This window comes from Heptranchias perlo, chromosome 2, assembly GCF_035084215.1.
Source record: "Heptranchias perlo isolate sHepPer1 chromosome 2, sHepPer1.hap1, whole genome shotgun sequence".
NCBI classification, from domain to species: Eukaryota; Metazoa; Chordata; class Chondrichthyes; order Hexanchiformes; family Hexanchidae; genus Heptranchias; species Heptranchias perlo.
In genome coordinates, this window is record NC_090326.1 from 41,633,386 (window position 1) to 41,646,710 (window position 13,325).

Consider the following 13,325-nt stretch of genomic DNA (forward strand, 5'->3'; position numbering starts at 1 on the left):
GGATAGTAAACAAGGTTCAAAATCTATTTCTCCCCATGTATGTCTATATATCAAAAAGTCATCACTTGAATTTAAAAGATCTCCAGTACTCTTTTACTTTATTCATATTGTGGGTAATTATAATTTCAGTTTTGGGGATTCACCCTGAATTTGGAATTTTCAATTCTATGTGCTTTTCTGTTTTAACTTCAATAACTCTGATCAGTACCAGTATATTTAACCCAATCCTGGTTGTTTCATTAAGCTTAATGCAGAAGGTTGGTTTCTCGATGGAGCATGTAATAAAGCCTTGAGTAAAACTTTTAAATTAGTAGTAAATGTTCTCACTCTTCTGAACCACATTAACCATTTCATGGAGTGGTATTGTCAGCGTCACTGACCATGTCCAAGATCTGTTCTTCAGTACATCTTCATCATTCATATTGCACACCGATTGCTTCATGCACAACACATCATTTCTGCACACACCAGTATCCCAAGATCATGCAGCACGAGACATCAGATACAAGCCATGCCTGCCCTTCCAGGCTATTTGTCAAAAGATCAGGAGGGTTTCTGGAGGTGTTTGATTAAAATTTCCCCCTGCATGGTCCCAATGTTTCGGGTAGTGGCCAGGCTATCAAATGCATTCTTCTCATTGTTCAGTACATCCCCAAGAGAAAGTTATCAATTAACTATTCTTCACTACACTTTCCTGACTTTCACTAGATTGTGTATTGATACCAGATTGAGATGTTTTGACGAGTCATGCCCAGGTGATTTATGTTTCTCATGGGTGCACTCACATATCTTTTCCCTGACCAGTTTGGTTTGGTTTCCTGAAATTCACCCATGATCGCCTAGGGCGATGACCTTAGATCCCACATGGTGGTGCAATTTTCCTGCTTCTACATTATACCCTCAGTCACTTCCTCTTGGCCAATTTACACGTCCCATTATACAATCTTACCATCTCATTCATGAGACCTGGAGGAACTTTACCATCCAATACAATATCTCCCACTAACACACTAAGCTTTTATTTCCTCTTATCGCCAGCTCGTCCACCTTAGATGGCTTTTTTCCGCTCTATTTTGCCTGAGTCCATTTGATCTTTTCAAAGATTGTATCGATTCCAGAGAGCAGTCCAGTCTGCAAGATAAGCGATGTTAGTTAACTTTAACAAAACAGTCCCCCCGACCCCCCTTAACACCAGGATTAGATTCAGACTGGACTGGTATTGTTGGACTGCCAGGACTTATCAACGTTCAATAATCTCAGCTCTCTTCTCCATTTGGAATTCCTCAGTACTGGTCCCTGGATCCTGACACACGAGCGGTTCCAGGGAACACAGGATTTGGAGCCAATTATATTCTTTCCTATCAGTAATTGTATTCCCAAAATTTTCCTCACTCATGAATTTCAATTTCAGCTGACTGGCATGGAAAACATTTTCCTCTCTGTTCCAATCTTACATTATAAGTTGGCATTGTGCCAGAACCGCCTAGACTGGATTCTGTTTTTTTAAATAATAAAATTTGATTATCCCCTGTTCTTAAATGGGAAACCTTCATATATATTTTTACCCTTCTCGAGTGCTTGAACAGCAACTCGTATCAATAGATTCAGTTTTTGTAAACAAATGATTCCCATGCTTGGTGGTTTTACCACAAAAACAGCAGTGCTCACAGTTACTATTGAAGATAACTCCCATGTCTCCCCACCCCTCTCGACCACTCTGTCATGGACGCTGAGAAAGGCACTGAATGGGTTAAAACCGAGCCTTTGAGAGCTGTGAATGAAAGGCATAGAAGTTCCTCTGTTCAAAAAAATTTAGGATCCTACTATAAAGGTTCAAAAGTGAATTTCTAAATGAGTGCAGTTGGTAAATATGCACTCATATTAAATCCTGAAACCTAAAATTGAATAAAGCAAGATATCTTCACGTTCAGCACTGCAACTTTGCAAAAGTTGTTGCTTAGTGAATATTCAAGCAGAGCTGAAGATTTGATACGAGAAAAAAGATCAAAATCATGCTGCCTGTGGTTAAACTTCTCTGCAGCATCGACTGATGGCGGAGCCAGCTGCATCCAAATACATTTCAGCCGAAATGGATCCAGGCTATTCATCTGTAATTTAAAATATAGAGCCAATTTCCAAAAACTGTATTTGTGAAAGCACAAAGGTTTCCCCAATTTCTAACATTGCTACCTTAACAGTAGTAGACTTCGGGGCAGTCTGATTAACCCTTTCCTTACACCTATGTTCACATTTATAGTGGAAACTATAGCCGCTAAATTGGGCTGTGTAGCACCCGTTGTTTCGGCGCTATGCTTCTAGCGTGATGTGTGCCGGACGCCATATTGGTAAAGGGATTGGCGCATGCAGAAATAACGAATGCTGGCATCATGTAAAGTAGGGAGAAAATGCGTTTGATCAATGTGCAACGCTGATATAAAGCGATACACACCATTTTGGCACTTAACGTTCCGCTTAAAACACTGTCTTAACTGCGACCATTTAAACATGTCTTAGAGTGCCTGGAGGACCTCCCACCAGCGCTTTTTAAAGGGACTTTGCAGGATTTACAGGTTAGTTGCTGGATTATTGCTTCTAGCTACTGATGCATTTGTAACTGTTTTTGGAGGTCTCCTATACTTGAATACTAGGACTAGGGGACATAGCCTAACATTTAGAGCCAAGACGTGCAGGAGTGAAGTTAGGAAACGCTTCTACATGCAAAGGGTGGGAGAAGTTTGGAACGCTCTTCTGGCAGTTGATGCTAGCTCACTTGTGAATTTTAAATCTGAGATTGATAGGTTTCTGTGAACCAAGGGTATTAAGGGATCTGGGGCTAAAGCGGGTATATGGAATTAGGTCACAGGTCCACCATGATCTCGTTGAATGGTGGAACAGGCTCGAGGGGCTAAATGCCACTGCCACTTGCTGCCTCCTGTTATGCGTCACTTTCTCCTACAAGAAAGCGGGACGTGTGTCTGGGTGTTGTGCCTGTCAGGGTTGAATAGCTGCCAGTGTGTGTGGCCTATGAGTTGTGGGCGGGCGGCTTGCAACAGCGGTAATGTGTACGGGTGAGAGGAAGTATCTGATTGGAATAGTTGAGTACTGATGGAAAGAGTTTGTTGGTATGTGGGTGATGGGGGTGTAGTGCGTGGAGCAGTGGATGCGGCTAGAGGTGCAGTTGGTAGGAGACGCCACTTGACAGTTGACCTCACTCACTTTGACCACTCATGTCAAAGCATTGAACTTCTTCCTGCACTGCATCCATGTTTGTGGTGCTATGGGCCTGGCATGACGGCCTCCCTTGCTGCCTTCCACTGCCTTTTGAGCGTATGTCTGGAGAGCCTCTTGCGCCCCCTGCCTCCTCCCACCATGGATATAGGATGTCCCTCCTTCTGTCTACCTCTTGCACCAAGGCCTCTAGTGCATCAGCAGAGAACCTTGATGCATGCACTCTTGCAGGCCTGGTACCAACTCGGACCAGCAGATTGATGAGGTCTGGCATGCAGATTGGAGGATGTGGGATTTAGTGGTGCGCAACTTTTATTCAATGTTTTAAAATAATTCAACAGTTTGTAAACATAGGGACGGGACCTGCATCTGTGTTTTACTTGTGTGATGTCTGATCTCTGTTCAGACTCCGTGCAGACTGTTAATTTTAGCAAATTATAGTTACTGGCTACCTTTAAGAGCTTTTGGCTGGCTGTCAGAGAGACAGCCTCCCTTTAAAAGATTTGGGCTCCCCCTGCTGGTGGAAAGTTTGAGTGTCCCTGAATCGTCGTGTCAACGCAGGTTTTTATCACTTGGCTGAGGTGAGTGTTCAGGCCGAACAAATTCCTCGTCCTGCCTGCGACGGGAGCACTGGACACAGATTAATTACGGATTGTGATACCAGCACTCGGTTTTGGGGGTTAACCAATTTAACCCCCCATAAGTACCCCCATAATGTAAAATCAAAGTATTATATAAAAATAAGGACAGAATGTATGACTTTAAAATAGGGACAGAATTACATCCGCACGGCCTAGTCCACTTATGCCTTGGCATCTAACCCCTTCTCCCCTGAACACTATATTTAGTCTTGACTCCCCATATGCAATGCCACGGGAGATCAACCAGAATAAATGTCCATCACACCTGCCTATACGTAATGTGGAAGGAGAATTTTAAACCTGTACAAACCCATTTTTACTTAGAACACAACACTTAAATGTAACTCATTTCTAAATCTTTTCTGTGGAAAATAGGTCAAAAATTTCAAAATGTGATTCAGAAGTAGAGGTAAATAATTCATGAGAGTTTAACAATAATGTGCTTAGATACGAGTCTACTATGTTTCGTCATCAAACTATTTGCCAGTGCTAATCTGGACATCTGATAAAGGAGTATTTGTAGCTAAAGAACATTTTAGGAAATTTCTTTAACATTTTTCCAAAGAGCACAAAGGTTATAGGACAATCAGTATGCTTTTAGAAGCAGAGTTAATGTTTAATGAATCGACTGGAATTATTTGAGGGAGCACCTAAATTAGCAGATACAATTTACTTGGATTCCCATGGAAGATTTGGTGAAATCCTGCCTCTGAAGTTTTTAATCAAGACAAAGGCTTGTTAAACTAATGACAAATTATCATGCTGGATTGAAAACTGGTTTCACATTAGGAAGCAGAAGGTGATGATAAATGGAAGAGGATCCATCTGAGAGTAATGACCAGTACAGTTCTGCAGTGATCTGTTGTGGCTGCCATGCTCTTCACACTATTCATAAACAATTTTTTGTTGATGATGCAAAGCTGTAAAGGAGATTGATAGTATTTAAAGGACCAATTAAAAATGGATGGGCTCAGGAATAGCAGCTGGTATTAACATGGATAAATGCAAGGTAGTGTACATTGATGCGAGAAACATAAAATATATGGATGTAATAGATGAGAGTCCGTTTGTAAAAGTGTAAAGACAAAAAGTTTTGGTGTGATTATTGAGCACTTACTAAAGGTATGTAGTCAATGTGAGGTAGTTATCAGCTATTGAGATGTATGTCAAGGGCAGCAGACAAATTAGACCAAAAATAGAGTAAACTCATCCGATTAAGTCCACAATGTATAAAATGATGTACACATATACATAACTTGACATGAATTTAAAATTGTTACCTCATCTCACAAACAGATGAGACCTTACCATCCTAATTACACAAATATATTGCGATGAGTGCCTGATAATCATTATTGAAGGCAGTGACTCATGCCAAGTTGCAATTGCGAGACCTGGTTGTCCTTGTACACCAGTCGCTGAAAGCGAGCATTCAGGTGCAGCAAGCAGTTAGGAAGGCGAATGGTGTGTTGGCCTTCATTGCAAGAGGATTTGAAAACAGGAGCAGGGATATCTTACTGCAGTTATACAGGGCCTTGGTGAGACCACATCTGGAGTATTGTGTGCAGTTTTCGTCTCCTTATCTGAGGAAGGATGTCCTTGCCATGGAGGGAGTGCAACGAGGGTTTACCAGACTGATTCCTGGGATGGCAGGACTGACGTATGAGGAGAGATTGGGTTGACTAGGCCTATATTCACTAAAGTTTAGAAGGACGAGAGGTGATCTCATCGAAACATATAAAATTCTAACAGGACGAGACAGACTGGATGCAGGGAGGATGTTCCCGATGGCTGGGGAGTCCAGAACCAAGGGTCACAGTCTAAGGATGCGAGGTATGCCATTTAGAAACGAGATGAGGAGAAATTTCTTCACTCAGAGGGTGGTGAACCTGTGGAATTCTCTACCACGGAAGTCAGTGGAGGCCAAGTGATTAGATGTATTCAAGAAGGAGATGGATATATTTCTTAATGCTAAAGGGATCAAGGGATATGGGGAAAAAGCGGGAACAGGGTACTGAGTTAGACGATCAGCCATGATCATTTTGAATGGCGGAGCAGGCCCGAAAGGCCAAATGGCCTATTCTTGCTCCTATTTTCTTTGTTTCTATGTTTAATTCCATGGACAGTGAGTGCAAAAGACAAGGCTGAAGCGTTTGCAACCATCTTCAGCCAGAAGTGCCGAGTGGATGATCCATCTCGGCCTCCTCCCGATATCCCCACCATCACAGAAGCCAGTCTTCAGCCAATTCAATTCACTCCACGTGATATCAAGAAACAGCTGAGTGCACTGGATACAGCAAAGGCTATGGGCCCCGACATCATCCCGGCTGTAGTGCGGAAGACTTGTGCTCCAGATCTAGCTGCGCCTCTAGCCAAGCTGTTCCAGTACAGCTACAACACTGGCATCTACCCGACGATGTGGAAAATTGCCCAGGTATGTCCTGTCCACAAAAAGCAGGACAAATCCAATCCGGCCAATTACCGCCCCATCAGTCTACTCTCAATCATCAGCAAAGTGATGGAAGGTGTCATCAACAGTGCTATCAAGCGGCACTTACTCACCAATAACCTGCTCACCGATGCTCAGTTTAGGTTCCGCCAGGACCACTCGGCTCCAGACCTCAATACAGCCTTGGTCCAAACATGGACAAAAGAGCTGAATTCCAGAGGTGAGGTGATAGTGACTATCCTTGACATCAAGGCAGCATTTGACTGAGTGTGGCACAAAGGAGCCCTAGTAAAATTGAAGTCAATGGGAATCAGGGGGAAAACTCTCCAGTGGCTGGAGTCATACCTAGCACAAAAGGAAGATGGTAGTGGTTGTTGGAGGTCAATCATCTCAGCCCCAGGGCATTGCTGCAGGAATTCCTCAGGACAGTGTCCTAGGCCCAACCATCTTCAGCTGCTTCATTAATGACCTTCCCTCCATCATATGGTCAGAAATGGGGATGTTCGCTGATGATTGCACAGTGTTCCGTTCCATTCACAACCCCTCAAATAATGAAGCAGTCCGAGCCCGAATGCAGCTAGACCTGGACAACATCCAGGCTTGGGCTGCTAAATGTCAAGTAACATTCGCGCCAGACAAGTGCCAGGCAATGACCATCTCCAACAAGAGAGAGTCTAACCACCTCCCCTTGACATTCAACGGCATTATCATCGCCGAATCCCCCACCATCAACATCCTGGGGGGTCACCATTGACCAGAAACTTAACTGGACCAGCCATATAAATACTGTGGCTACAAGAGCAGGTCAGAGGCTGGGTATTCTGCGGCGAGTGACTCACCTTCTGACTCCCGAAAGCCTTTCCACCATCTACAAGGCACAAGTCAGGAGTGTGATGGAATACTCTCCACTTGCCTGGATGAGTGAAGCTCAAAACAACACTCAAGAAGCTCGACACCATCCAGGACAAAGCAGCCCGCTTGATTGGCACCCCATCCACCACCCTAAACATTCACTCCCTTCACCACCGGCACACAGTGGCTGCAGTGTGTACCATCCACAGGATGCACTGCAGCAACTCGCCAAGGCTTCTTCGACAGCACCTCCCAAACCCGCGACCTCTACCACCTAGAAGGACAAGGGCAGCAGGCACATGGAAACAACACCACCTGCACGTTCCCCTCCAAGTCACACACCATCCCGACTTGGAAATATATCGGCGTTCCTTCATCGTCGCTGGGTCAAAATCCTGGAACTCCCTTCATAACAGCACTGTGGGAGAACCTTCACCACACAGACTGCAGCGGTTCAAGAAGGCGGCTCACCACCACCTTCTCAAGGGCAATTAGGGATGGGCAATAAATGCCGGCCTCGCCAGTGACGCCCACATCCCATGAACGAATAAAAAAAAATCCTCCAGTACTTCATTCAACTGGTCATTCTTCATGTGTGACCCCAGACAGGCTATTTGATTGTAAAACACTATAACCAAGACTAATCCTGTCTTTTTCTGATAACCACACGCTAGCACTTTCTAGCAGGAGTCAATGGATAGCAATCTGAGCTGGAAACACTGGCTAATTTTTACTAACCCTAGCCCAGGGAAACAGAGACCAGCTGCTGTACCATTGCCACAGCACGAGGTAAAAACGGCTAACTCAGCACAGACCAGAGATTGAACTTGGGACCTTCCTGGTATGTATGGGTCATTACCATACCAGGTGCTACAGTTACCCACTAAGCTAAGAGAGACTGATTTATCACGTAGTACTGAAACATCCCACCTTAAAGACTAAATCATTAATGATGTTAATTTAGCTCCTTACATTGTCAGGCTCAATAACTCCCCCAAGACAGTTATTCCTAATATTTTTGTAGACAAAGTGGATCTGCCATGTCTTCACCCATAGAAGCTCAGAACAATGTGAATTTCCCTCAGAGTGCATTAGTGCTGTTGTAAGTATAGGTATGGGGATCTGCAACTTCTGGAGTTAATGAAACTCCATCTGGTGGAAGAAGTGTGGAGCTGCAGGCGTGACTGTGTGTCACAGAATGACTGTGCCCAAATAAGGAATGTATGCCATATATGGCAAATTTAATACATTATAGATTTTAAAGAGTATCAGGAGTATTTTGAATTTGTCTTCACTTCAGTCTTTTGATTCAGTACTGAAGTATATTCTATGAATTATTTTGCCTTTTCATATATTTTCATATGTGGTGAAAGACAATGTTTGCACAATGCAATCTGCAACACACATTCAGAACTGGAACGAGGACATGTACTGACTCACTCAATACTAATCTTGGAGGAATGTACGTTATATAGGGGTAAAACCAACCACAATTCATCGTGGGATTTAATGTACCAGTGTTGGCAGAACTGACCTCAATCCAAATATGAGGGTTGTAAAAGATGAAACCAATGATATTTGCTGAATGGCCACCAAGGTGTTAATGCAGCATTGCAATTGCAACAGAAGCAGATCTCCATAATGATTCCAACAGTACATTTTTCTGTATTAAAAGGGCAGAATTTCCTGTCTGGGGCATTTACATGATCTGGGGGCACCCCCAGTGCTGACCTGTCCTGTGGCAGGGCCTAGCACCAGCCGTGCTGTAGCTGTATGTGGGACCTCAATGATTGAGACCTTCTGGTTGCTGGTTGAGGTCTCGATTGGACTGAGACAGAAGGTCTGGATTGGACTGAAACATCCTGGTTCGAGGTGGAGAAGAAAAAAGGACGGCACACCTGAAATTTTTGGCCTTCCCTGTGACCCCCGCAGACCCTCCTGTTGATGAGGGTCTGGGGCAGACCACAGAAGCTCAGCAGCCTTCCACCTCCCAAGCTGTAGCCACTGGGGGTACACTTCGTAGGAGCACTGGGATAGGTAAACACACACACAAGACAGGCACTAAAGGGTGATTCTTGATAAATACTTGACACAGATGGAATTGAGTTGTTGGATAAATTTTCTGGTATGGATTTGGTGTTGGTGTTTCTATTTGTAGTGAAGTGAGAGCAAGACCCATAAGATTGGACTGGACGAAGGCAGTCGGATGGTGGTAGTATGAAAGGCGGTGATAAGGATTGCAGGACTGTTGGTGTATTGGGGGTGGGAGGGATGGTTCATGTAAAGACCATTATGGATGAGCTGCTCTCTAAGAGCTGTGGCAACTAGGGGCACTGGTGGTCGACGCTGCTCATGCCTCTTCCTCCTCCTCCTCCTTTTCCTCCTGTTCCTCTGCTTGTTCCTCCTTCTGCTGCATTTCTTGCTGCCTAGGTGGTGGTAAGCGCTGGTCCCTCATGATGGCAATGGAAGCGTTGTTTGAAGATGCTGACTGTCTGCTCGATGACCTTCCTGGTGGCAGCATGGCTCTCGTCATAGACCTGCTCTGCATCTGTGCTCGGGTTCCTGACAGAAATCATGAGCCAAGTTTGAAGGGGGGGCTAGCTCTTGTCCTCCAGTGACCAGCCTGTGCCCTGGCGGCCGGTTAGAATAAAGGCGGCACAGTGAACTGGTGCATGATAAATGAGTCATGACTGCTGCCAGGAAACTGGGCACAGACTTGCATGGTGCGCCACCTGTGGTTGCAAACCAGCTGGACATTGTGGAAATGAAATCTCTTTCCATTGATAAAGGTCATAGGTGGAAGCACGTGGGACATTTCTCCTCAGTGAAGTTCATTTGGGAGAAGTGCTCCCTGAAGAGCCGCTATGGTTATGGCCTCCTGCGCTGTGCCCTCCTCCTCCTCCTCCCTCTTCTGTGAGTTGCTCCTGCTTTCTCACGTCTTCCCTGCTGCTCCCTCTCCTCCTCGAGCCCCAAACGCAGACCTACCAGATCACCTATGACTGATATAGGGAGTACACAAGGCAATATAGGTGCAGTATATGGCACCTTGGACCTGAGGAATCTTGCAATGCAAAGGAAACCTAGTGCTCTTTTGTCCTGCTTCGCTCTGCCCATGGGGAAAGAGATGTGGGTCTTCCTCCTGGTATAGAGAGCTTCGGGACCTCCCTAATACAGGGGTCGATTGCAAACTGGGAGATGTCGCACATGTCACCTGTTGCAGCCTGAAAGGAGCCTGGGCATAAAGTTAAGGGCCACGGTGACCTTGACAGACACAGGAAGTGTTGTCCATGCCCTGGTTCGGGCTCAAGTTGTGGCTGCAGCAGGTGATATAACACGGTGACAGCGTCCTTTGTGAAGTGGAAGCACATGGGACATTTCTCCTCAGTGAAGTTCATTTGGGAGAAGTGCTCCCTGAAGAGCCGCTATGGTTATGGCCTCCTGCGCTGTGCCCTCCTCCTCCCTCTTCTGTGAGTTCCTCCTGGTTTCTCATGTCTTCCCTGCTGCTCTCTCTCCTCCTCGAGACCCAAACGCAGACCTACCAGATCACCTCTGACTGCAGTACAATTTTTAGAAGGCAGCCAAAAACAGTGCAGCACAGGAAAATCTTCTTCTCAGCAGTCAGAATTAAGCTTTCACAGTCAGAAAACAGGCCAAGAAGTGCACAGAAGTTAACCAGCAGCGTCAAATGACAAACCAGCAACTAACCTCTATGTAGTGAATAAGCCCTTTAAATAGCATTACAACAAGCATAGGACCCTAATTTCAATATTTTATTCATCGTTTTAAATAGTTCCGACATGTGCCCTGGACGCTTATGAAGCAGCCCAATCCAATAGGGCGGGTGGCGCACTTCTGGCATGGAATGAGTCCGCGTGCATATTGGACACTTCGGAACCCATTTTACAACTGAGAAACATGTTCGACGCCATTGAATTTCTAGGCCAAAAGTTTTATGGCACATAGGGAGACCTCAGAAAAAGGATATCTAGAACTAGAGGGCATCGTCACAGGATAAGGGGTCGGCCATTTAAGACTGAGATGAGGAGGAATTTCTTCACGCAGAGGGTTGTGACTCTTTAGAATTCTCTACCCCAGAGGGCTGTGGATGTTGAGCCATTGAATATGTTCAAGGCTGGGTTAGATAGATTTTTGGACTCTAGGGGAATCAAGGGATTATAGGTATCGAGTGGGAAAGTGGAGTTGAGGTTGAAGATCAGCCATGATCCTATTGAATGGCGCGAGGGGCCGTATGGTCTACTCCTGCTCCTATTTCTTATGTTCTTATGTGCAGGCAGTTTGGAGGAAGGTGGCACTGGCAGTCAGTGCCAAACAACCCCACAAATAACTGTTCAGTGCCAGAAACGTCTTAGTGACCTCATCAGGCTGGCCAAGGTAAGTGAAGGCACAAGTGTCCATATAGATGCTGATATATTACTGGAAGCATGACTCACCTCTATACCATCCAGGACCATGTAATGTAAAAGAAGAAATGAATAAAACTCTTAGTAGGCACGAGCGACCCCCCACCATCTCCTTCATCGGTATATCTTCTCTTCTACCATTCCACTCTCCCATTTCACATTTCCTTCAATGTTTGAGTGAGAAGTGAAGAGTCTGTTTTTTTTTAGCTGACCTGATAGAAAACAGAATTAAAGCCAGCAGTGAAACAAAGAGATTTGAGTGTTTTAGTGCACCACTTTCTAAAGGTTCATGACCAATGCCATGAAGCTAAGTCTAAAGCAAACAGGGTACTTACTAGGTTGTATTCACAGGACAATGCACTACAAAACAAAGCAAACCATTTTGTCCTTGTACAAGATTTTGGTTCGGTCTCATTTAGAATATTGAGACTTTGGAAAGCATGGAGGGGAGAGTGACAAGATTAATTCCCAGTTTAAAATACCTTAGTTACCCGGATAGGCTCAAAGAACTGGGTCTGTATACTTTAGAAAATCGTAGACTCAGGCGAATTAATTGAGGTTTATAAAATAATGAAAGGACTAGATTGTGTTTACGTGGAACATTTATTTCAACTGGATAGGTTACGGAGGACCAGGGGTCACAATTACTAGTTATGTAAGTGCAGAACTAGGTTGGATGTTAGATAGTTCTTCTTTTCCCAGAGAATAGTGGACCTGTGGAACAGGTTGTTGGCTCGTGCAGTGAATGATGATTCGCTGTATTCCTTCAAGAGAGAGAGCTGGACCTGTTCCTGGCTGGGTCAAAGATCAAAGATATACCCTGTAATATAAATCAGGGCCAATGTGATCTCCTGCACTAGTTTCGATTGTCTAAAGGGGTCAGAGGGAAATTTTCCATATTTTTTTCTCTAATTGGCCTGGATTTTACTCTCCCTGAAGATTGCATTGCTCAGAGTGGATGTGGGTGTTAGTATCTTGATGCATAAGGCATCACAACTGTATGGGACAGGCAAGATGGACCAGTGGGTCTTTTCCTGTCCATCATTTTCGTATGTTCACAAGAGAATATCTGCAGACACCTGGAGGAAAAGATATTGTGAATTTGTCTGTTCCAAGTGGAGTGTGGGGTCAGTGATAAAAGGAGGAGAGAGAGCGGAGCACGGGATCAGTGATAAAAGGAAGAGAGAGAGAGAGCGGAGCACGGGATCAGTGATAAAAGGAAGAGAGAGAGAGAGCGGAGCACGGGATCAGTGATAAAAGGAAGAGAGAGAGAGCGGAGCACGGGATCAGCGATAAAAGGAAGAGAGAGAGAGCGGAGCACGGGATCAGTGATAAAAGGAAGAGAGAGAGAGCGGAGCACGGGATCAGTGATAAAAGGAAGAGAGAGAGAGAGCGGAGCACGGGATCAGCGATAAAAGGAAGAGAGAGAGAGAGCGGAGCACGGGATCAGTGATAAAAGGAAGAGAGAGAGAGAGCGGAGCACGGGATCAGTGATAAAAGGAAGAGAGAGAGAGCGGAGCACGGGATCAGTGATAAAAGGAAGAGAGAGAGAGAGCGGAGCACGGGATCAGTGATAAAAGGAAGAGAGAGAGAGAGCGGAGCACGGGATCAGTGATAAAAGGAAGAGAGAGAGAGCGGAGCACGGGATCAGTGATAAAAGGAAGAGAGAGACAGCGGAGCACGGGATCAGTGATAAAAGGAAGAGAGAGAGAGAGCGGAGCACGGGATCAGTGA

The 13,325-nt window shown here is 45.0% G+C and overlaps 1 protein-coding gene across 2 annotated transcripts in view; it reads right to left on the bottom strand.

The window, feature by feature from the left end:
* LOC137338109 (coagulation factor XIII A chain-like) overlaps positions 1-13,325 on the bottom strand; it is a 288,396-nt gene that overhangs the window by 98,514 nt on the left and 176,557 nt on the right. Inside the window, exon 1 of one of the 2 annotated variants that reach the window (XM_068001788.1) lies at positions 11,622-11,803. The exons of the other annotated variant lie outside the window; for it this stretch is intronic. Coding sequence (XP_067857889.1) covers positions 11,622-11,642 — 21 coding nt within the window. The 5' untranslated portion in view covers positions 11,643-11,803. Of the gene's footprint in view, positions 1-11,621; positions 11,804-13,325 lie in introns of those variants that run through there. 2 annotated transcript variants of the gene reach the window in all.